Below are 23,486 nucleotides of genomic sequence, written 5' to 3' on the forward strand. Positions count from 1 at the left end.
TAAGCAGAAGGCCAAGCATCAATAATTTTGGAAATAGAATCAGTATTGGGACAATGGGACAAACATAAAAACAACAAAATATCCAAAGTTCTTCCCATGATGCAAGCATGACAGTCTCCTCCCGTGGAAGGGTAGTCTGGAATTATTGAAGTTTTCTTCTGATCAGTCCTTTGAAGAAGTCAAAACTGTAGCCAAAAGGAGAAAAATGTTATGAATACTTGCTCTGAGCTATTATTCAAGTTAATGTTGCAAAATGCAACTGACCACAACATCTAAATTATAACCGCAATGAAATCTTAAATTGCTATATAAAGCTCTATGCAACCATAACATCCTAAAGTAAGATGAAATGCAATTTTAAGAAGCTATAGTATGCTTTATTACAATATCTCTATGGCAAAAACATAACATTCTTTCTGGGGGAAGATAACCCTATTGAAAGCAGAGTTAGCAGAACATACACAGTAAATATCTGGGTACATTTTGGAATAAAAATCAACCAAAAATAAAAGAAAATCTCCCTTCCCTCATCCATTGGAACTCCTGTTCCTATATTCTCTGTGGCTAACAAAGAGATTTGGGAGATCTGATAAAGAAGAGAAAGCTGAAACAACAGATATTCTTAAAAGAAGGAATTCTAAAGGAATTGGGAAATCAAAAGCAGATTTCCAAATCTTCAGAAGGCCAAAAAATAAAAATAGTTTATTAACTCCACAGAAGCAAGAGATAAAGCAGTCAAGTGAACATAACCAAAATAATATGCCTCACTCTGTAGTTTAGATTAAAGGCCAAATACAAGCTTACTAGATATGTTCTCGAAAGAGACAAAAATCTGATACAAGAGCTCAATGAATTTAAAATCATCTATAGAACACTCTGATATACCTGTGTTTTATAGAACTAACCAATCCACGAGTATTTTTTAACCATTCATTAGCTAGTAATAGACATAATCCACATACAGATAGAACACTACAAACTAAAAAAATTACTATTCTGCAATTTACTTCTCTACTTCTAAGCTTAAGCTAGAAAAGAGTTAACTGCCTACACCCTCTGATAGTCATTTTACATCAATTTTGCAGGCCAACAAATATGTTCCCAGCAACCATATATGCACAGCCACAATTATAAACACGCACACATTCACAGTTTTTTTTCCTACATACTGTAGATGTATGTCAGGATTGTCACAATTATGCCAATATCATTACACTAAGTGTTTTCCTAATTGTTTCTTTGTAAGGATCTGGCCTCAGCGTGAGAAAGGAGTACAAATTTTTCTGGCAGTAGATGTGTGGTTGATGAGAAAATTGAAGATCTAGCTTCATCCTGTTCATGATAGCCTATTTTCTCTATTTTTTAATTTAAAAATGATACATTGAGACAGTCTAGTATATTTTCTTCATGGTGAAAATAAACAGTGTAATTTATTTGTACAATCTACCTATTTCCATCAGGATGAAGCTCACAAATTTGATGGTCGTCACCAATTGCTAACAAATATCCTGATGATGTCAATCCCTGCAAATAGAATCCAATAGTGAAAAACACAGTAGTTTAAGCTGTAGCTCTGGAGCATCATGCTACTTCTACTCATCACAGACATTGGTATTGAACATCAATAAAAATCAGAATCATATATCTTCTAATTTGCGACCGGATCATGTCTCCTTAGGTGAAGGATTTGCATGTATTTTCATCTACATCCTTACCTCTACGCCCCCCTCAAATGCAAAGCAAACACATCAATCAAACCCTGCTGTAAGCAGGATTTGGTCCCAATATAAGTGTTCTTACCAACTAACCCGAAACACAAATCATTGAGACATGCATGCATGCATATCAAAATTTGCATGACGGAACTTATCATGAATTCCTTGACTCTGACATACCTGGATAGTCACAACACTTTCAACTACTTGGTCCTCATTCTTATCCTGTACAATAACTCTCTGCCCACTGCACACGCAAAAGAATTACCACTGGAACAAAGCATTGTCATGTAGGTATGCAGAAGATGATAAATGTATCATGCACACTAAAATTTGGTTATTTTGAAAATAAAACAAGCTCAAGCCCACTTGTGTTTAGCATGCAGAATCCTTCAAATTTTTTAATACTAGTTGATCATGATACATAGAAGCAGATATTTACATTAGATCACAGTTCAATGGCAATAACTTATACTGCCATGCTCTTTAACAGTGTACACAGCTGCACTAGAATCTAGATGTTAGATTTGACATTTATCATGTCTTGGAGCAATAAATTTGCCAAAAAAAAAAATTGACCTCATTTAGTTATGTGCAAGAGCAATGGGTGAATTCAAGAAGCGGGAAAAGTTTCAAGTATGCATCATGGAAAGTTACAGGAATATCAAATGAAAAAAACAAAAACAAAAGGGGATGCAGTGAGAATTGTGCCCAAGATTCAAAAACAAGGTAAAGCCTCAATATTCAACAATGATAAGTGGATAAAAAGCATTCTCATGGTCAAGAGGCTTCTTAAGTTGTTACGAATACAGACAAATTTATTTTTGGAGTACATAGAATGAAACTGCAAACTAAAAAAAAGAGTAACAAAAATTTCCATGTCACCTGTGTAGCCAAGTCTTATAATATAGCTCCTCAAGAGTTTGAAATCCTGTAAACCATGCAGCAAAGAACTAGGTCTATTATCATTCAAATTACATTTTCGAGATGAATATGTCATCACTTAAACATTTATTTACCTTGATTTATGAAAAGATCATAAAAGGTCTCAAATTTATCAAAAAAGGCTGAAAGAATATCTTCTTTCCTGTACTGGTAAGCGGAATCACAGAACTTTCTTAGAACTGCATTCAAGCATGTTGTTGGCTCGTCATTACTTACATTCAAACCTACACCTGCAAGAACGAGAGGATAGATTAAATCTATCATGCATATATATTTGGATTAGAAATTTTATAATAGGTAATAAGCTGCAACTCCAAATCATGAAGGTGAAGAAAGCTTCAAGAAGAACACATTTAGCCAGAAACTAACACAGATTTCAAATGCATCTGCCTCATTATCATCCAAAGGCAAATCATATTACCATCAAACAAAGTCTAATTACCAGCACTGACATTGAACTTCTTCAATTTATATGTTGATGTGCACAATATGCCTCCAACTTTTAGGCCATTTAAATACAGATCATTTGGCCATTTTATTTTAACATCGATGTATGGTAATCCCTGAAATATACAATATTCCAAAAACAATTTATCAGTGCCCAGCACTTCAAAAAACTCATATAAAGAATTAAGCAGTCCAATCATATATGATGTGAAAGGTCCAAGAAGAAAGGCACAAAGAAGAAGTAAGCAAAATTTTTCAGATCACAAAATTTGATAATTTCCATAGCTCAATTCTGGCTTCAAACATGTTAAAAGTCTTCCTAAAATGATATCTTTTCACCAGGCCAGATACTAAAGATTTTGCAGTTGCATAGTAGTTTCACGTTTTGATTTTCAAGTATGGTACTTAAAGATTGAGTGCTTTAAGTAAGGCAATCTTTCCTGTAAGTCTGTTCCCTTCATATGCCTGACAAAGCAAGTTAAATCTATGAGCCACTAAAATGTCACTTCCAGTGCAACATGCTTTCATAGATTCAATTTATTCTGATTGACAACACAATTTTTGTTTTTTGCAGTCTACTGTATCAAAATGAATAGCAAAAGCTTACTTGGTTAAATTTGAAAATTACTTTGTAATAGATGAAGCTTCAATGAAGAACATATGTTCTCCGATCATCCAATGTAAAAATCACTTTTTGAAACAGCATAAAGAATGTTTTGACCAATCACAAACACATTTACTGTTATACACGTCTACTTGCTTTTTACAAAGTTGAACTTACATAGCTTGCTTAAGTTAAGATCTCTCTAATTATTCTTGTAATTAATGCAAACAGAAATTCAACAACCAGCAGCTTACAAAATTCTGACGAAGTAGATCCTCTTACTCTGTTATCCTTTTTTCTACATACACAACAGAAACAATGCATACACTTACATGTTTGTCACATATATCTTTTATAGCCTCGGTCATAGCAAGAGACACCACATACTGTAACAAAGGTACAATTTTTCCATCCTCCATTTGTATGGTAAAAGAAAACATAAGGCAACCCTTTGGAGATTCCCACACATTCTTTGATCGGCCTACATGATTAAATATCAAAATATCAGACAACAATTCAACTTCCTTTTTCTTTTTTGTTTATTAAATGTTACAACTCTAATTTAATTCTTTTATATGGAAAATTTATTGAACATTTCCATACTATCATGTCAGTCATTGGATTAACTGATACTTTTTAAGATATTATCATGTAGTAAGTGACAAATTTGGCCTACACATACTGGAATGTCTTAAAGATTATCTTCAAGATTGTGCAACCACTTGAATGCCTATCTAATAAAACCATATCATTGTACTACATAAATTAATCTTTCCTTCATCTATTCTAACAGCATCAAGTTCGGACGTTTCAAAATTAACACTTCCTTAAGAGAAGTTCATTAAATAAAGCAAATGAATGTTGTAATATGCTAGTTGAATGCCTCATTCATACCTCGCCCTTTAAACTGAACATCAGAAACACAAACCGAACCAACTGGAAGCTCCCCGAAGTTGCTGTCAAAAACTAAAAGAGAATTCAATATTTGATAAAATATAACCAAAAAAGTCAGGCATTAATGCATAACTGAATAAAAAGTCACTTACTGAGAAACAATGTCGTGCGTAGAAGACACCCGCGGAGACCAGATCAGGAATCGACCAAACTGATTGGTGGAAAGAGAGTTCATGTACAGTTTAACATCGAAAGACTCTTCTTCAACAGATTTACCAATTTCTGATTGCAAAATTATGGAAAATTCACTATTATCAGGGAGTTTAAGCGTGTTATTGGCCTTCAATGACTCAGCAACTTCACTCTCAGCCAACGATTTTCCACATAGAACCAACGTGCCAGAGGAATTACCATCCATCGCTAAGCAAAACAAACAAGAACCAAAAAATAAAACTTGCTCTCAATTTAAATTGAATTCATTAATACAACATCGATTCCAAACCTGCTGGTAGAGACAGACGAGAAGCCTTAATATGCGCAAACACGACAAGTCGCACGGAGTGAAAAGATGAGGAGACTAGTAGAGAGAAGAAACGCAAGCAATTCGCAGATGGCGGCTTTAAGACGGAGAAAACCATGCGACTTAAATTGCAAACAGCAGTAAATTTGTAATTCTCACAAACGCCTTGGAAGCCGTTGATCTCATTTAGCTTAACACGTCATCAAGTGGGACCGCGCTTTTGATCTCAATTTTCAATGATCTAGCGGATGTGATTGTAACAAAGGTAATGCACATGTGACACTAGCAAGTATGTATAAATGATCATTCGCTCATCAAACGAGCTCGCATTTTTTAGCGGAAAAAAAAGTTTCAGAGCTTACTAGAGTGTTGTGTTGAGCATCCATGGAGCAATTACAGAGCGCTCTTCAAGACGGTGACTTCATTGTTATCAATTCACCTGGAAAAGACCGTGGCTCATATCTTTTGCTTGGACTGCAACACTATACCTGTGGAAAACTTGACTGGTGTGTGATTTTAATTTTATTTGTTAGCTTCTATTTCATTTAATGGTCTCTTAATTTTTGCAATTAAGGAAATTTTCTGTACCAAAATTGGTTTTTTTCCCTTGAAAAATGCACTGTTGACTTGTATATTTAGTACTGCAAGAAATTCTCTCTCTCGTGAACCATTTAAAAGTATGACCTCGCCCAGGCAAAGGAAGGGCAAGCACAAGATACACGTCTGTAATTCAGGCAAATTCTCTGTTCAACCATCACAACTGCAGCTTTCTTGCATCGAGCATGTGGCAGAGCTTGTTTACAAGGATTAGATATTGCAGGTTGCCAGTTGTTGAGTGTCCTTATGTAACTTCTAAAATCATACTAAGAGTTAAAAGCACATCTGAAATAATTCTACTTATGCCAAAGGACTATTTTCTACCCAAATTTAGGTTCATTCTAACAGTTACACCTGAATAGTTTAGAAAATCAAAATTCTCATCTATTTGTTTAAAATCTTAGTTATGGTTAGAAGTAAAATTATTATTTAGTAAAAAATTTTAAAAAACTAAAATTTTATTACTTTAACTTCCTCAATTTAAAAATCTCACAATTACCCTCACTTGAAGTTTGAAAAATTAATATTTTTCCTTTAGGGTTTACAAACCGTCGTTGGAGATAATCGTCTTCCCCCATATTGGCTCTCCCTCTTGACTTAAATCTTCTTACTGATCACATCCCAACCACCAACAAAACATATTTCCTCCGATGAAGACAAAATCATTTTTGTCGGAGTGTCTTCATCTTGGGTGAAGATAATTTCATCTTCGTCTAAGACAAAGACGACCATTAGAGGTCTCAAACGAAGATAACATGACAATTTGAGACCTCTAACGGTAGTCGTCATTCGAGACAAAAACAATTTGAAGAATACGATTTCATCTTCATCAGAGGAAATAACTTTCATCGGTGGTTGAAATGTGATCGACAAGGAAAATTAAACCGGGAGGGAAAGCCAATGCAATCGGAGACGGTAAAGTTTGCAATCTTCGACGATGATTTACAAATCTTAGGGAAAAATATTAATGTTTCAAACTTCAGGTGAGAGAAATTATGAGATTTTTGAATTGTGGGGGATAAAACTAATAAAACTTTAATTTTTTTGTTAAATAACGGTTTTACCTTTAATCCTAATTAAGATTTTTAACGAATGAGTAAGACTTCTGACTTTTCAAACCTTATAAGTATAACTTTGAAAACACATCAAACTTGGGTGAAAAATAGTCCTTTGACCTTATACTTATTACATAGGTATGGAACAAAACACGAATGATCAGGCGGGAGACAATCCTTCTAGCCTGAAAAATGACTTAGCCTGACTAAAACAATCTAAACAATTAATTTACACTTTTATCCCTGTCCAATATCTTCATTCATATGATAAACGTTTCTGGAGCTCAACGCAAAGCTTTGACATTCGAGAAAGCAACTTACATTGTTGGTCTCTTGATGTTGATAACTGAGATTTAAGTAGTTGACTAAGCTGCCGGCATAACATCGAAGCTTCCTGGTCACTGGCACAAGATTCGGCTAGAAGTTGAAGCAGCTTACAGATTTGGTGTTGAGATGGCGATGTTTGGGATGGGATTGGGGGAACAAGGAAAGGATGTTGAAGTAGCTGAGGAATCCTCCACCTTTCATGGCGGTCCCAGGCAAGACACTTCTTCATAAGATGAAGAAGCCATGGATTGGAAACTGGTTCATATGTTATTTCATGTTTAGGATCTGTGATGACTTTAAACTTGGTCCAGAAGGTTTTATAATCCGAAAAGGGTGTCCTCCCATATACCATTTGGTAAAGGATGCAACCAAGAGACCATATATCTGATGGCCGGCCACATTTTATCACGTTTCCATTGGAGTCACTTTCATTGCACATGAATGCTTCAGGTGACATGTAGCTCAGGGTACCCACCTGCAGAAATCAAATTCAATTTAACTGAGCAACTGCATCAAACCCAATGATGTTAACTACTCTCTGGATCAACTGGTGACTGATCATAATCAAAACTATGCATTTAAGTTTATAAACACACTTTATGTATGTTATAATGTAAGATCATTTTAAATTAAAGATAAAATAAAGTTAATCACATGATAACATGGATAAATATATATTCATTTGTGTATTTAAAATGAATATACATAATATTTCTTGATCATAAGCAGAATGGCACATTTTAATCATAAACAACAAATGGATTCAATATTAACCCTAAAACTTTTGAGACATATGCACACCATGATGACAGTACTAGGAAACATGCAGTAAACTGCCTGACTTTTGCCATAATACGAACAAGAAGTTACCTTTGTTAATACAAACTATAGACAGTGTAGAGGCAGTTAGGATTGGATTGGAGTTAAATCAAACTTGAGTTCGGCTACAATGTCAAACCAATTGAAGCTTTGAGTTCGATTTAGTACTGTAGTCGAACAAAAAATGACTAAAACGATATTATTTTAATATGTATAGGTCTAAATAATGTTATTTTAATCAATTTATATAAATTTTTTCAAGTTCGCTAGCTTGACAAATCAAATACCTTTAAACTCGAACTCAAAAATATTTAACTCTAAAACTTAAAGCTCAAGTTTGAGTTCATTTGAAACAGACTCGTTTTCAAAATTAAATAAAATTGGGTCAAATCTAGCTCTAAAGCATTATTCTAGTTGACAACATCCATCAATCAATAGTGCAGCAAAAAATTAATAAAATTTGCATCATGTTTCCAGTGAAAATCTAAAAGATATTAATAAAAAAATAAACAAGGGCCATGAGTAAGGATCACCTGTGAATCCCTTTGGATGTTTGTCGTATCACTATTGATGGCTTTCGCAATACCAAAATCAATAAGCTTCAAAAAACCTTTGACAAGAAGGAAATTCGCTGGCTTCAAATCAGAGTGCACAATGCGTTCCTCATGAATGGTGTTCACAGCTTCAAGTATTTGCTGCAGAATGTTTCAACAAAATAATGTCAACCTGTGTTTCTGAATGGTGAAATTCAAGGCCAAGATCAACAAATCATCAAATGACCACATTATAAAAAATTAACAGCTTATTTAGATGTTGAATAACTAGAAATTACAACCCGAGATATAGTTTAGCCTGAGGACCTGCCAGTAAAATCGAAGCCAGTTCTCATCTATGGTCTGATTGGAGCCATCCATTTCCTTCCATTTCTGGGAGAGCATATGAGCCAAATCAATTTCCCCATACTCTAGTACCATGTATATATATTCATCATCCTTGACTCTGCCATCTTTGTTGCTCATGGAGCCATTCAAGACTTCTCGAAGCAATGATTTATCTGTCACCTAATACCAAGAGAGAACATTGGATACCGATCAACAATATATATATATATATATATTACTGAAGTCCATATCCCAAGAGCTAAGCGTTGAAAAACATTTAACTCAGATAAAATATAACATCAACTAATTTAGAAAATGATGATTTTTTTTGCTAAAATAGTCTTTTATCTTATTTATAGGTTTGTTATTTCAAAGTCTGTATGTTACTACCATTAACAAGTATGCGTCTTCCATGGAAAATATCAAAAGTATTAAAGGATGTCAATCAAAATGACATATTTAAACAAAAATCCCATTTAACATATAAGGATATCATACCATATGAAATCTTCATAAATAGCATCAATCAACTCTAAATCCCACTCTAAGATAAGAGCAAGGAGTCCAATTATCAAATTTTGAAACAGAATCAATACCAATAATGGACATGGAGGGTCAAAATCCAAAAACTTATTATATTTAGAATAATTTAACTTTTTGTAATTCATTTACAATTACCACAAATGGACATACATTTTGATTACAATTTTTTGGGTTCAAAGTGAGTACCTCATAGTCTATTAGCTGTATAATATTGTTCTTTCCCCTCAACTTGTTTAAATACTCAATTTCCTGACAAAACCCATATGCGGTAGCATAATCACGACCTTTAAGCTTGATTCTCTTAAGTGCATAGATTGTACAGTCTGATGAAATGACTTTGTGAACCTCACTGCTTCCTCCACAACCTATCTTACCAAGCCTTTGATAGAGCTTTCCATTGACTTTAAAGAACAAGTCAAGGTCATAATTCCGTTTACGAGGTGCAGACACTCCTTTACCGCTAGCAGGCTTTTCTTGCTTTTCAGGTTTAAATGTCTCTAAATTCACATCAGATGATGAGCATTTGGAGAATGGAGCCTGAGATTTTACATCAGTAACATGGCCTGCAAGTTGACCCCCTTCTGTTGACTTATCAACATGCAGAGAAGAATCCTTTGGTATACAACTTTCCTTTATCACATTGCCTTGTTGCTCCTTCGAAAATCGATGTTCCTGAACTTCAACTCTGGTGTCAATTACAGAGGTAGAAACCTGGGCACTGGTTGCCGTCTGATCAACTTGAATTCTATTGATATCTTTATGTGAAGGACATGAAGGATGCATCATATCTCCTTGATTTACTGGCTCAGAATTCATACTGCAATCTCCCCGAGGTTCTCCAGCGCCATGAGCATTGCCACCTTGATAACGAGAGCAATAGGTTGTTGAATTCAGCATGGGTGCTGAAGTAGAATGGATTGATGTTGAGGTGGCACTTGATGAGCCTACAACAGAAAATTGAGTAGCAGGCTGACTTAGAAAGTTTCTAAATTGGTGAAGCTGATCCTGGATAACCGTTGTTCTCGTTGCCACTGAAGAAGAAATTCCACCATCAGGCTTCAAACTTGTATCAGATTCTGTGTTCCGAAAGTTCTGGTACTTGGAATCATTATTCACAACAGTTGATGCTTCTACTCGATTTCTTCCATCCCATTCCATTTCTGTCAATGTAAGGGAAACTCATATGAGATGATAAATTCTCCAGTCTAGTTAGGGCTGGACTCGAGCCGAGCCAGCTCGAGCTCAGCTCGGTTCAAGCCCGAAACGAGCCGGGCTCTGCTCGGCTCGATCGAGCTCGAGCTGGCTTGGGTTGGCTTGGTAGATTTTTTTTTTTAATTTTTTATACAAAACGACGTCGTTTTGATCCATATATATACAAAACGATGTCGTTTTAATATGAAAAACTAGCCGAACTCGAGCCGCCCATAAATAAACCGAGCCGAGCCCGAGCCGGCTGCGAGCCGAGCTCGGCTCAGCTCGAATCCAGCCCTAAGTCTAGTGGCCATTTGATCATTTGCCCCTGCATGTTGAAAAAAGGCAATATATATTGCAGAGCACAGTAACAAGCTAAACAACTATACATAACAGCTAAAATTCAAAAAATATCACTGAGAAAGCTGCCAAAGTTTACACTGAATCACATCAAATGAATTCATAAAATAACTATACATGATTCGAGATAAAGGAAACGGAAAAATTACCCTGGCAACTGGCATTTTTTCCAACTGAAAACTGAACTTCTCTCTGACCTTCATCATGTTGAGACACTTTACAGGATGGATGAATTTCTTTACAACCTGTAACAGCTTCAGGACAACCTCTCTGTGCATCAAATAGGTTAAAGTTTTCATCAAACGTATTGGTGATAGTGACAGAAAATGAAGGTGGTGTAATAGATGCACATTCTTGAGTTTCCCCAACAGAAGCTGCTGCAGCTGCATTCTTTGCCTTCACAATTGAATCCTTCATGGCATGATCCTGACTGAATCGAACCACATCTTGGATTTTCTTTGTGTCTACACAAGGACCCACATTTGAACCCAAGTTTCTTGATGCTTCGCGTTTAGGAACTAAACCACGCTTAGGCATTATACTATTTGACTGCATTGTACCTTGAAATTCCCCACAATAAACACAATTAAAAAATTAGGGAATGGCCAATCCTCAAATTCAACATTAGCTTGCAAATATCATCTAACTGGTTTGCAGGCTACTGTAATTTCAATTTTTACTTCAAAATGGAGCTTTGGTTTCCGATGGTTCATCTACTCTTGTCAAACCAACAACTCTGTGAAACAGATTGAATTAGAATAATTCGACGGTCCACAGTTTGTGTCAAATACTTAAGTTGCAACAAGTTAAAGCTAGCCTAATTTATATGAATAGTTTTATTTCAAGTAAGACCAATATAACATTATCTACTAACTTGCAAATAAACTCTTATAGTATACATAGCACTCTTAACTAGTCATATACATCAGACAAAGAAAGCCCAAATTTTTAACTTTTGATTTAAACAAATATAAAATTGGAATATCCTAACTTCAAAAAAAAAAAAACTAATTAAATATTTCTGAGCAGGAAATATCAAATATATAATCCGATTAACAAATAGAAGAGGAGTATACCTAGAGGACGGTGACGCTTGAAGGCGGCTTGAACATGCCGGAGGAAGTCCGGCGGACTGGATGATGAAGAGAATGAAGACGATGTCGTCTCCAAGTTTGTTATTGGACGGACCAGACTTTTGGATGCGAGTGGCGGCGGGACCGGCAGATTAGCCTCCCTGTCCATGTCTGGATAGAAAGAAATGACAGTCAGAGATTCAATTGGCGGAGATGAAGTCTTGTTGACGCAGAAGGACTTGAGTGAGTAGGAGTGAGAAAGGAAGTGACAGTAGACAGCCATTACCAAGATGGCAAGGAGTGAGAAATTTTGAAGTTTGAATGGCTTATTGGCGCTATTCATGGTCGCAACGGGGCCTTGTTCAGGCCCTTGGGCTAGACTAGTGGGTTCGATGTATAAGCTTGGGCCAGAAACAAAGGGTAGCTGCTAACGTTTCACAATCAAAATTAGAGTTATCCTTTTAACATAATTATAGAATTAAAATCATTAGTGGGTTAAATTATTAAAAAATTATTCTAATAATTTATTTTTTATTATTAATATTATTTTATTTAATTAATTTTAACAATAAAATATTTTAATAATTTTGTATTATTTGTGATGGTATGATATGTAATATTAAGAGAAATTTGATCACCACTTTTTTAATAGGTATTAAAAAATTATTAAGGTATTTTTTTATTTTGTTACAATCCTATCTTGATTTATTTATTTTTTAGGATAATAAAAATATTTAAGTAAAATATATTTTAACATTATTTTATTATATCCAATAAATATAATAATTATTTATTAGTAATAAAAAATTATCCAAACCAAACCCATTTAGATCTATATTAAAAATCATAATTGTAATTTTCTCTCTAAAGATCATTGTGCATAGCATAAATGAGCATGATAATTAAGGCTAGATTCGAACTGAGTCAAACTCGAGCTCAAGACTCAGTTTACATATAGCTAAGCTCGAGCTCGTGAAAGTCAAGTTTGAATTCAATTCGAATTCAGTTTGACTCATTTTTTCTTATTAAAACGATTTCGTTTTAATACATATTGATCAAAATGACGTCGTCTTGTATCAAAATTTTTAATTGAAAATTTTGATGAGTAACTTGAGTTCAAGCTCAACTGAGCTCGTATAGAGCTAACTCATTTTAAGCTTGTGTTTAAGCTCGAATGGGTTTAATTTGAGTCCAACCCTAATGACAGTGAATTAAATCACTTTAATTATCCAAAACACCGTACAAATGCGATGAAATAGCTATCATCTCATCACTCTTAATTTCATTGTAATTGCAGGTTAAGTATAACTGAAGAGGCCTTATTCTTACATGAGATTTTAGTTATTCAAATCTCTTAGGCTAACTCAAACCTCCCAATTAAAGGCCCATGACCTTGAGATTTTTGTGGGCTTGGCCAATCCTGACACGATCCACCAATCCCATGTGTCACCCTAGTCCGACAGAAGCTCAAAATCCCATGGTTACAGGCCTTTAACAAGAACAGTGGTTTTTTTTTGCGTACCAGTCCATAATTTATAATTTATATTTAATTATTTATAATTATTTATTACTTTTAGAGAGTCACCCTTGTAAACCTTATCTTATAGTCTATACCTCTAACACAATTTGCCTCTTTTGATGACGAATCGACACAAACCATGCCAAAATTTTTTGGCTCGGCTCATTTCACACCCCTGCTCGCAATTATTTCATTACAAACAACTTAGGACTTCATATTAGAAGCTAACTATGACATGGATTCTTCTAAGCAGCAAGATCTGATTTCAAGTGGGAAACATCCGGATCAAATTGGTCTTCCACCAACATAGCACATTACCTTTTTTCTTTAATTTGAAAGTTTAAACAAGCCTTCTTAGAACTTGCCTATACCCATTAAAAATTCAAATGAGACAAAGTTTTGCTTATAATCAAGCCAATAAACAGACTTCTTCATAGTTTATAATATATTTCTTTTGTGTTGTAATACATCGATACATATGGGGGATAATAATTTTATAGTGACATTTTTTTAATATCAGTGACAAATATGTAACTCAAAGGCTTCTCAAAAGTAAAGGGATAGTATCCATTGACTTAGCAAATGGACGGATAGAGTTGGCTACAAACTGGTATAAGTAAAAAACAAATCCAGATATACAGGAAATGTTTTTAAAAATTCATATTCAACTTGCAAGTACGGATAAACCCACAAGTGTAATATTTTGCTTTTTACTCATAAAATCAAATTCTAAGAGAAATTTAATCAAATGTTTACTCTGAAATTATTCTAGTCGCTTTAAACGAGCAAATAACTTGTGATTCTGAAATCCAAAAAACTTGAAGGACAAAGAAAAGCCACCACAGAGAGCTCCTCATTTCTGCACAATTCAGAGGTTGGTCGTCATTAATGGTAATAATATATCATTCATTTTTTTTTCCTTTCTAAGAGTCATCTTTGATTGCATTTCTCTCCCTTTTCAGTGAATCAAACTGAGCTTTTGCATCTTTCAATGGAGTTGGATTGAAATGCCAGGATTGACAATATTACATAAAGGTGGCTTCTGATTCACTTGTTTGATTAGCATGCATATGGATGCTTTAATGGTCCAAATCTAGGAAAGTGTGTTTTTAAGCTTCCGAATCCTTTATATTATGATTTTCGGCATCCCACTTAAAAGAAAGAAATTAGCATAATAGATGATGTTCATAGGTGGTTTTGTATTCTGGGTATCTATGGGTATATTCAATCCGTCTGTAAAAATAAATGTTATATGTGTACGAGTTCAAAAACTTGAAATCTATATCCATTTTTCTGAGCAAGTTTCCACAAGTATTATAGGTAATCCATCCGTTTTCTCGTATCTATTGGTTTTCGGATTATAGACTACATTCAGAATACTTAACTAGTGCTGTCTTCCAATGGAGGAGAAAGTTAAACAGAGCCAAGGGTGATTAGTGCTGTCTAATCAAGAGAAGTCATATTTTTAGGTAATTAAATTTGGAAGCATGGGGGTCAGCCACAATTTTTGGGCAAAAGGAATCAAGCAGCATATCCCTATAAGGAGGCACCACATTATGGGGTAATAATGAGCATCTACCTTGTTGTTGGTGCCTCACACTCGGCCCCAAAAGTCCACCTTGGGAGAAAAACGGGTCAAGTAAATCCATGACCCGACCCTACTAAAATCGTGAGCAACCATCACTTAATAACTATAATAAATTTCACTGGACAGCAGAGCCTAATCAGGTATTGCATACAGGGGCCATTAAATTTCTTCACCTACTGATATAAGTATTGTTCAGGTGATCCGACGGTGAGATTCTCATCGTTGAAAATTGTCATGCACACTGTAGTTAATTTATATATAGGATAAAACTATGTGTTTTTATTTTAGGTACTTAATAAATATATTTGATATACATTATTAAATAATTGAATATTTTTTATTGAAAAATAAAATAATACTTAATTACAATAATGTACAGTAAAATTAGTTTTTACTTATATTGCAAATTTGTCCATATTAAGGAGAGCCAACGAGCTACAAATCTACCATCACACTTTTGTGGAAAGAGGGGAGCTCCTCTGCAACTTCACCTTCCTAGTTCTTTCAGTTTGTCTCTTAACACCATTACTTTTTAGCTTGGACATCGTTTTAGAGTCTCGGCAACAATGGCTAAACCTAGAAACCAAAGAAAACCCAACAAGGAAATGCACCAAAATGAGAGAAACCCTCCTGAAAAATCAGGGAAACCAGCTTCTTGGGCAGTTGTAAGAGGCCTTTTCACCTGTAAACATCTCCAAGCAAAACAGCAGCAGCAGCAGCAAAAGCAACCGGAGCAACAACAGCCGCGAGAGAAAAAGCTAAAGCAAAAACAAATGCAAGAGACAGAACAAACCAATGAGGAAGCCAACAAAAAGAGCAAGAAAATGAAGTGTTCAGGCTCATTATGCAGCAACACAAAGGTGATGCATAGGCCTGAAATTGCAGCTTCCCCAGAAGTCCAAAAGAAAAGGGCTTCAATGGGTGGTTCAAGGACTTGTTACAATGAAGCATCAAGCAGATCCATGAAAGCTCCTTTGAAAGAACTTAATGGGGTTGTTTCCTCTACCAATTCTTCACTTTCTGTACCTTCTGATAATCCCTCCTCCTTCAATGGTGGATCTTTAAAAGGAATGCCATTTAGGAGATTCTCTGGCTGTTATGAGTGTAGAATGGTGGTTGATCCTGTCCTTGGTTTCACCAGAGATCCTTCTCTGAGAGCTAGCATTTGTTCTTGTCCTGAATGTGGTGAGATTTTCATGAAAGCTGAACATTTGGAGCTTCATCGAGCTGTCAAACATGCTGGTACGTTGCTTCAATATTCTCTCTAACTATATCTATCTAAAAAACAAGATTTATTATTAATCAAAATCTATGTTTCTTTTGTTTAGAATCAAGTAAATTTAATCCCAGCTCTAAGTTTTGTACTTTTCTATCAATGTAATTTGTTTGGCTTGTGTACTCACAGTATCTGAACTGGGTCCAGAGGACACCAGCAAGAACATAGTGGAAATCATATTCCAGTCAAGTTGGCTAAAGAAACAAGCACCCATCTGCAAGATTGATCGAATCCTCAAAGTTCACAACACTCAAAGAACCATTGCCAAATTTGAAGAATACAGAGACTCAATCAAAGCCAAGGCCACCAAGCTCCCAAAGAAGCACCCTCGATGCATAGCAGATGGCAATGAGCTCCTCAGGTTCCACTGCACCACCTTTGCCTGTTCACTAGGCCTAAATGGCTCATCCAACTTGTGCAACTCAGTTCCTCAATGTAATGTATGCAGCATTATCAAAAACGGCTTCAAAGTTTCCCAAGAGCCCACTAAAGATGCCCATAAAAATGGTATACTGACAACAGCAACAAGTGGAAAAGCGCATGATGAAGCTGGATTTGAAGATGGAAGTGACACTAGAGCTATGCTTGTTTGCAGGGTGATTGCAGGAAGAGTTAAGAAGGGAATTGAAGGTAACATGGAAGACTATGACTCAGTGGCTGGTGCTATGGGAATGTACTCCAATTTAGATGAGCTTTATGTGTTTAACCAAAAGGCCATCTTGCCTTGTTTTGTTGTTATCTACAGAGGGTTTTGATTTTAATTGAGTTGAAGTTTAATAACATTTCATAAACCTTATAAAACTTCTTGTTTTTATTCTGGTTGTTTGATTTGGGAAGTAAATAATAAATTTTTCTGGATCATGTTGGGAGAAATCACCTTCATAGGAGTTATAAACTCGGTATTGTGACTTTTCCCAGTTTGCACGTCGGACCAAATATTTATGATCCCTAATTGTTAGTTTGGTGAGGCATTCAACAAAAGCAGAGGGACCTCATGAACATGATCAACTTGCCTTCTGGCTTTAGGTTGCAAGGGATGAAATATTGTTGAAAGAGATTTAAACTCATACTGTTTTTATACTTAAAAAGCCAAAAGACTTATTCCCACCAAAGGTGTAGCTCATACCCAAATATACATCTATAAGATTTCAAAAACTCAAATACTTATATATAGGGTGTTAAACGTAACCAAAACCTTTAGTTATGGAGGTAAAATTATCATTTTATTACTAAATCCAAAAACTCTAAAAACTTATATTATTTTTCCTCGTTGGTTTAAAAAACTATTATTTTCCCGCATAATTAAGTTTTGAAAAATTCGTTTTTCTCCTTAGGGTTTCTTTTTTTATTTATCTTGTGATTGAAATCTATTATATCGTTAGCCAACTTTCCCATCATCTTCTCCTCCCACCGTCGGCCTTCCCACCATCTTCTTCTCCCACCGTCAGCTTTCTCATCGTAACAATTTCATCCGATGAAGACATATAAAACTAACAATTTTGGTTAGGTTTAATAACATATGAATAAATGTTTAAGTTTTTGAAATTCTACAAGCATGTATTTAGGAATGGATTAAACCCTGGGTGGTAGTAATCCCTTGCAACGTAAAGCCAGAAGGCCAGTTAATCTTTTTGTCACATGTACATGAGGTCCCTCTGCTTTTGTTGAATGCCTCACCAAACTAACAATTAGGGATCATATATTTTTGTCTTGGCCGCTTTTCACTTTTTATTTTTTTACTTTTTAATTAGAAACATCTTATTTCACACACTTCTCTTACCGAGATTTCTAAGAAATATTATAAACAGAGGCTCATGTCACCATGTAAAGGCGAGTTTGACTTTGAATTGATCCCTTTGATACATAATCATGAGTTAAATTATTCATAAATCCCATGTGTTACTTCCAAATAATTACCCAAATTATGATTATAAACAAATTTTATTAATTTATCAATACAAAATCAGTGATATGCAATTGAGGAATCTAATTATTTACTTTTTATATTATATTAAAATCATTCATTTATATGTTATCATATTAAATTATATAAAAATTTAATATTATCCAAATTACACCGGATTGGTCAATTTAAAATATTTTATAATTATTTACTTTTTATGTTATACAATTGGGAAATAATCGTTTGGCCTAGCAAATAATATAAAAAAAATTTTAAATAATTATATTTAAAAGTATTTAAGTAAAATAATATATTAGTATTTTTTATTATTTCTAATCAAACACAATAATTATTTATGTCCGTCAATTTTCATTAAATTTTATTAAATATAATAATAATTTATACATAATAATATTTTAAATAACTTATCTTCAAGATAATATTTCAATTTTATTAATAAAACATTAACCTAATCAAACCAAATTGAAATCTCCCTTAATATTTATCATTGCCCATTTGTATCATTATCACAAAATTTAGAACATGGTGCACCGTCAGTGAATTCCAGCACAAAAATTGGTTGTACATCATGTTTAAAACGATCTCTCTTTCCCTTTTGACGTCAAACTCAACATCTAATCTCTCCATTCATAATTTCAATATTTTTATATTTCTGGCGTTTTATTGTCAGATACCGAGACAGTGGGTTCATGCAACTAAACAAAGACTCAATGCCTTGTCGTAATCACTTGTCTTACTTCCCAGAATCTGTTCTTCGTTGATATACTAAACATCAATCGAGTTACCGCAGTGAAGGACTGAGCTTTACTGTGTAAATGGGGCAGGAGAGACACCAAATTCTCTACAGCATGCGTTAGTGTTTGTTCTCTGGGCTTGTTTTGTAGGCTGCATTGATGGCATGTATGGGTGCATTCGCCGCCTAGATTCTGTCATTTCTTGACTCTTGTTTTGTACTCATTGCCTCATGATTTGGAGTTTCTTGATCTTCGTTAAAGCTGGTTAAGCAACAAGGTATGGGTTTGACAAGCCCAAATTATTAAACAATTTCCTTTCAATAATTCGAATAAATTCAAAAGAACCCATAAATGGAATGCATGGATGCCCCGTAAGCAATGCTACGTGTAATCCTGTTTGGCCATGTGATGTTATTTGTCAACATTTCGTCGGTGATGACTCAGCTTTCGTCGGTGGTTACAGTTTTTACAGTCATTGGAAAGAGTAATTAAAAAGAAAGGAATACACATGCTAGAAAGAGGAAAAGCAATATTCATAATGAAGACATTGGGGAAGAAAGAGAGACTCAAGATAGGGCTGCTAAAAAAACAAAAGAGAAATCCGAATAAACTGGTTAACCTGTCAATCGGTTTTAGATTCAATATGCATTTATAATTTTTTTTGCTTTTCATGTCAGTTTTGGCTTTTCATCTTAAAAAAAAAAAAAAAAAACCTTATATTTCCGTTAACCAAAGAAAGAATGCAAAACCGACATTATCACTGATTAACCGGTTCATGGTTATATTGGGTGGGGCTGCTGGGCTACCAGGAGTCAGAACTATCCTAACCAGGTGGAGCCTACCCACGTTGCCTTGTTGACATTTCCTAATTTTGAGTCCAGAGCCTCTGGACCAGGAGTTGACTGCTATCACTATCTTATGTGCTAAGAGGATCTTTGTTGCTTCAGACAAACAGGAAAAAATTTGCAAAAATTGACGGCTTAAAGAAAGCTAGTACAGATGAATGGATTGCAAATGTAAGTCTTTAACCGGACTAATAAACTAATCAACCTGAGACACCATTGAAAAAGCACCCTATAAACACGAATGAATCATAAAAAAAATAAAAATAAAAATAAAAATGGAACCACGAAAAGAGAGAGAAGACTGGTTAGCTAGTAAATTTTTACCAAATGACTTAATTCCAAACATTTGACAGTACCCAAACATACCAAATGATTTCTTAACTTGTAATCTCAATCCAGCTCATTCCTGCTTCTTTTCTGCCCAGTTTCTTGCAAGCATTCCTCACTTTGCTTAAACTATCCCACATTTCCAATTCAGCATAAATGTTTGAAAGCATCACATATATGGAAGGGTCTTCTGGTGATGCCGCAATTAGCTGTTCAGCTACAACACCAACCAGTTCAATATTCTTGTGAGTTCCACAGGCCTTAAGCATGGAGCTCCAAATTGTTTTGTCAGGCTCAAATGGCATGTCAGCAATCAGCTTTCTTGCCTCCTGGAAGCATCCAGCTTGACCAAGAAGATCAACCATGCAATAATAATGCTCTAAATGAGGTTCCACTCCAAACTCAGCTTTCATGGACTCAAATATGGTCCATGCCTCTCTGACCAAACCAGCATGTCTACAGGCAGAAAGAACACCTAGAAAGGTGACTTCATTTGGCTTCAATCCAGATTGTAGCATCTGATTAAAAAATGTAATAGCTTCCTTCGCTCTTCCATTCTGCCCACACCCTACAATGATCCCAGTCCAAGACACAATGTCTCTCTCTGGCATATAGCTAAACAACACTAAACCGTCCTCAATTTGACCACACTTTAAATACATATCAATTAGTGAGGTTAACGTAACTTCCTCTGTGTTGAATCCACTCTTAACACACAGTGCATGAACCTGCTTGCCACTTCCAACAGATGCTAAACTTGAACAAACCTTTAGAATACTTGAAATAACAAACTGGTCTACTCCAAAATCTGAACGTACCATGTCTCTGAACAGTGAAAAAGCTAACAAGTTCAAACCCACTTTGGCACACCCCATGATCAAACTAGACCAAGCTATGATATCTTTCTTTGGAAGCCTATGAAACAGAAACAATGCATTTTTTACATTTCCCAGTTTTGCATAGAGATCTATAAGAATGCTTCCTACAACATAATCTAACTGATATCCGCTAGTGACAATCAAACCATGAACTTGAAGCCCAAGTCTCAAGTTGAGAAAGTTGATGCAGACCTTCAAAGCACTACTGAAAGTGTAAGAATCAATATACAGACCAGAGCTATGGATTTGTAAAAGGAGACTCGCTGCTGCTTCATTCTGTTCATTAATAACATACCCAGAAAGCATAGAATTCCACGGTGCCAAGTTATTGGAAGCCAAAGCATCATAACTCAAGTATTGATGAAATAACCTTACTGCTTCACTTAATGCATTGCAATTTGAATACATGTCAAGCAATGCTGAAATAGTGAAACAACTACGTTCAAGACCTGATTTAATAACATGACAATGAATCTGTTTCCCTATATTTAACAAGCCAAGTGAACTGCATGCTTTAAGACTACAGGGTAATGTGAACTCATCAAGGTTTAAACCTTGTTTATGCATCATACACACAAATTCGAGTGCTTGCAAACTTCCACTGTCCGCCAAACCAGCAATTATACTATTCCAGGAAGCAGCATTCCTTGCTGGCATTTGATGAAACAAACCGATTGCTTCTTCTATCAAGCCTTCTTTACAATACCCTGAAATGATAGTATTCCAAGAGGTTGAATTCGCATTCAAAAGCTTATCAAAAACTTCCCTTGCATCTTCCAAACGTCCACATTTAACATACATGTCCAAAAGGGTATTCATCAAAACTGTGTCATTCTCTAAATTGTCTCTAGAAATTCGTTTATGTATCAATCTACCCAGTTCAAGATCACCCGCCAGAGCACATGCCTTTAAAACCGCAGAATACATAAACCCATTTGGAGCTTCTAATTCAGATTCTAACATATATTCATATAAACTGATAGCTTTGTCAGGTCTTTTGTTAGTTGCATAAGCATAGACCATAGTGGTCCATGTAACAATATTTTTGTCAGGTATTTCATCGAACAGTTTCTGCGCGTCGCCCAATAAGGTAAAGTCTATGTACATCGACAGCAAATTGTTGGCAATGAAGATATTGTGAGAGAACCCATGTTTGATTACATGAGAGTGAAGTGATTTCCCTCGTTTGATCGATTGAATTCGACCACAGTGGCGCAAGGCTACCATGATACGTTTCAAGTCCATGGCTGCCCATGATAGAGGAGAGCTCCTAGGTTGTCATTAAAGTTTCCCTCCAGTGCCTTGCAATACACAACAAGGAAGAATTGTTGAGCAGTGAGCGTAGTACGGCGGAGCAACATATAGACTTGTTGTCAATAAACTTTACAAGAAAATAAAAGGATTAAGATTTAAGCATGGCTTTAATATTCGGATCAAATTGGTCGATTAGATTGATTAAACTATCAAGATCAACTATTAAACAAATTGATTTAGATCATATCTAAAACTAATTTTCACTAAATCAATATAAAAAATTGATTTTTTTTAAAATTTATTATCAAATTAAACTTATTTTAAGGTTAAATAAGTAAAATTATATATTTAATATACAATTTTATATATATATATTTAATATGTTAAATAAGTATAATTACGACCAAATAGTTATTCGATGTTGATAATAGTTAGAATTGCAAATGTCTATGGCGATTTCAATCTAAATTATATCTCTCAAGGTGTGATTCCAACATAATTATACCAAAAAAAATATACAGTCTTATCGAATTTCCTTTGTTTTGTGCAATCCGATGATTTTGATTGGTATTTTTTTTTTAATTTTAGAAAAAAAAATTAATGTTTACATCCGTCAACTACTAATTTTTTTTTTCTAAAAATGTTAGGTTTGAGTGAACATACGTAGTTTAAAAGTTCAATGGATGAAAACTTGTAGTTTGCCTAAGCTTGGCTGGTAAATAGTATCTTCCTCTTTAAAATTTTTTAACTTATTTTAAAAGATTCTAAAGTTTTGTAAACTTTACATTTTAGGATTTAAAAAAATTATATTTTAAATTTTGTAAGGATTTTTATATTTAATAGGTTTGAGGAATTTAGACTTTATTTCTAAAACCTTAATCTGAATCAGCTAACTATTTCAAAATCCTAGGTCAAGTGAATATAAAATAAATTTAGAGTTTAATATTGATATATAGATTTAAATTTATACGCTTTTATACATAAAATCTTCTTTTATACTCAAACTACCCTATCGGAAGATGTTTAATGACTCTAATCTACACTTCCACAAGTGAAAAGTTTACATTAACATCTAGTTTCAATATTTGCTTTGGGCTCCAAACTATCCTCGCAAAGTGTATGATGCAATCAATATCAACCATTTCCATCAGGTGTCGTGACTTCAATATT

At 34.7% G+C, this 23,486-nt stretch overlaps 4 protein-coding genes across 4 annotated transcripts; 1 reads left to right on the plus strand and 3 right to left on the minus strand.

Annotated features, from left to right (window-relative positions):
- LOC123206093 (biotin--protein ligase 2-like) lies at positions 1 to 5,487 on the minus strand. The gene is made up of 10 exons (XM_044623216.1): positions 5,108 to 5,487; positions 4,758 to 5,025; positions 4,606 to 4,667; positions 4,044 to 4,192; positions 3,103 to 3,223; positions 2,735 to 2,890; positions 2,601 to 2,646; positions 1,896 to 1,962; positions 1,448 to 1,524; positions 1 to 185 (listed from the first exon to the last, which is right to left on the minus strand). Exons 1-10 carry the CDS (start codon positions 5,241 to 5,243, stop codon positions 143 to 145), a joined length of 1,125 nt encoding a protein of 374 aa, XP_044479151.1. The 5' UTR covers positions 5,244 to 5,487; the 3' UTR covers positions 1 to 142.
- Positions 5,488 to 6,878: 1,391 nt separating this feature from the next.
- Positions 6,879 to 12,255, minus strand: LOC123206100 (serine/threonine-protein kinase MPS1-like). The gene is made up of 6 exons (XM_044623223.1): positions 11,975 to 12,255; positions 11,048 to 11,458; positions 9,534 to 10,507; positions 8,784 to 8,984; positions 8,457 to 8,618; positions 6,879 to 7,579 (listed from the first exon to the last, which is right to left on the minus strand). The coding sequence occupies exons 1-6, from the start codon at positions 12,252 to 12,254 to the stop codon at positions 7,034 to 7,036; spliced, it is 2,574 nt and encodes an 857-aa protein (XP_044479158.1). The 5' UTR covers position 12,255; the 3' UTR covers positions 6,879 to 7,033.
- A 3,265-nt stretch (positions 12,256 to 15,520) lies between these two features.
- On the plus strand, positions 15,521 to 17,168 carry LOC123206106. The gene is made up of 2 exons (XM_044623234.1): positions 15,521 to 16,320; positions 16,484 to 17,168. The coding sequence occupies exons 1-2, from the start codon at positions 15,645 to 15,647 to the stop codon at positions 17,107 to 17,109; spliced, it is 1,302 nt and encodes a 433-aa protein (XP_044479169.1). The 5' UTR covers positions 15,521 to 15,644; the 3' UTR covers positions 17,110 to 17,168.
- A 2,994-nt stretch (positions 17,169 to 20,162) lies between these two features.
- LOC123206098 (pentatricopeptide repeat-containing protein At4g08210-like) lies at positions 20,163 to 22,513 on the minus strand. The gene has a single exon (XM_044623221.1). It carries the CDS (start codon positions 22,305 to 22,307, stop codon positions 20,235 to 20,237), a length of 2,073 nt encoding a protein of 690 aa, XP_044479156.1. The 5' UTR covers positions 22,308 to 22,513; the 3' UTR covers positions 20,163 to 20,234.
- Between the last annotated feature and the right edge of the window lie 973 nt (positions 22,514 to 23,486).

This window comes from Mangifera indica, unplaced genomic scaffold, assembly GCF_011075055.1.
Source record: "Mangifera indica cultivar Alphonso unplaced genomic scaffold, CATAS_Mindica_2.1 Un_0024, whole genome shotgun sequence".
Lineage (NCBI taxonomy): Eukaryota > Viridiplantae > Streptophyta > Magnoliopsida > Sapindales > Anacardiaceae > Mangifera > Mangifera indica.

What these genes read in the sequence shown, in the direction of transcription:
- LOC123206093 (XM_044623216.1), bottom strand. Translation starts at nt 5,243, where the DNA reads ATGGTTTTCTCCGTCTTAAAGCCGCCATCTGCGAATTGCTTGCGTTTC. An exon ending in ACGCACGACATTGTTTCTCA is followed by an intron (nt 4,668 to 4,757) that starts GTAAGTGACTTT and finishes AGTTTTTGACAG; the next exon opens with CAACTTCGGGGAGCTTCCAG. An exon ending in AAGATATATGTGACAAACAT is followed by an intron (nt 3,224 to 4,043) that starts GTAAGTGTATGC and finishes TGTATATTTCAG; the next exon opens with GGATTACCATACATCGATGT.
- LOC123206100 (XM_044623223.1), bottom strand. Translation starts at nt 12,254, where the DNA reads ATGGCTGTCTACTGTCACTTCCTTTCTCACTCCTACTCACTCAAGTCC. An exon ending in TACAGCTAATAGACTATGAG is followed by an intron (nt 8,985 to 9,533) that starts GTACTCACTTTG and finishes TCTTGGTATTAG; the next exon opens with GTGACAGATAAATCATTGCT. An exon ending in GGCTTCGATTTTACTGGCAG is followed by an intron (nt 8,619 to 8,783) that starts GTCCTCAGGCTA and finishes AACATTCTGCAG; the next exon opens with CAAATACTTGAAGCTGTGAA.
- LOC123206106 (XM_044623234.1), top strand. Translation starts at nt 15,645, where the DNA reads ATGGCTAAACCTAGAAACCAAAGAAAACCCAACAAGGAAATGCACCAA. An exon ending in TCGAGCTGTCAAACATGCTG is followed by an intron (nt 16,321 to 16,483) that starts GTACGTTGCTTC and finishes GTGTACTCACAG; the next exon opens with TATCTGAACTGGGTCCAGAG.
- LOC123206098 (XM_044623221.1), bottom strand. Translation starts at nt 22,307, where the DNA reads ATGGACTTGAAACGTATCATGGTAGCCTTGCGCCACTGTGGTCGAATT.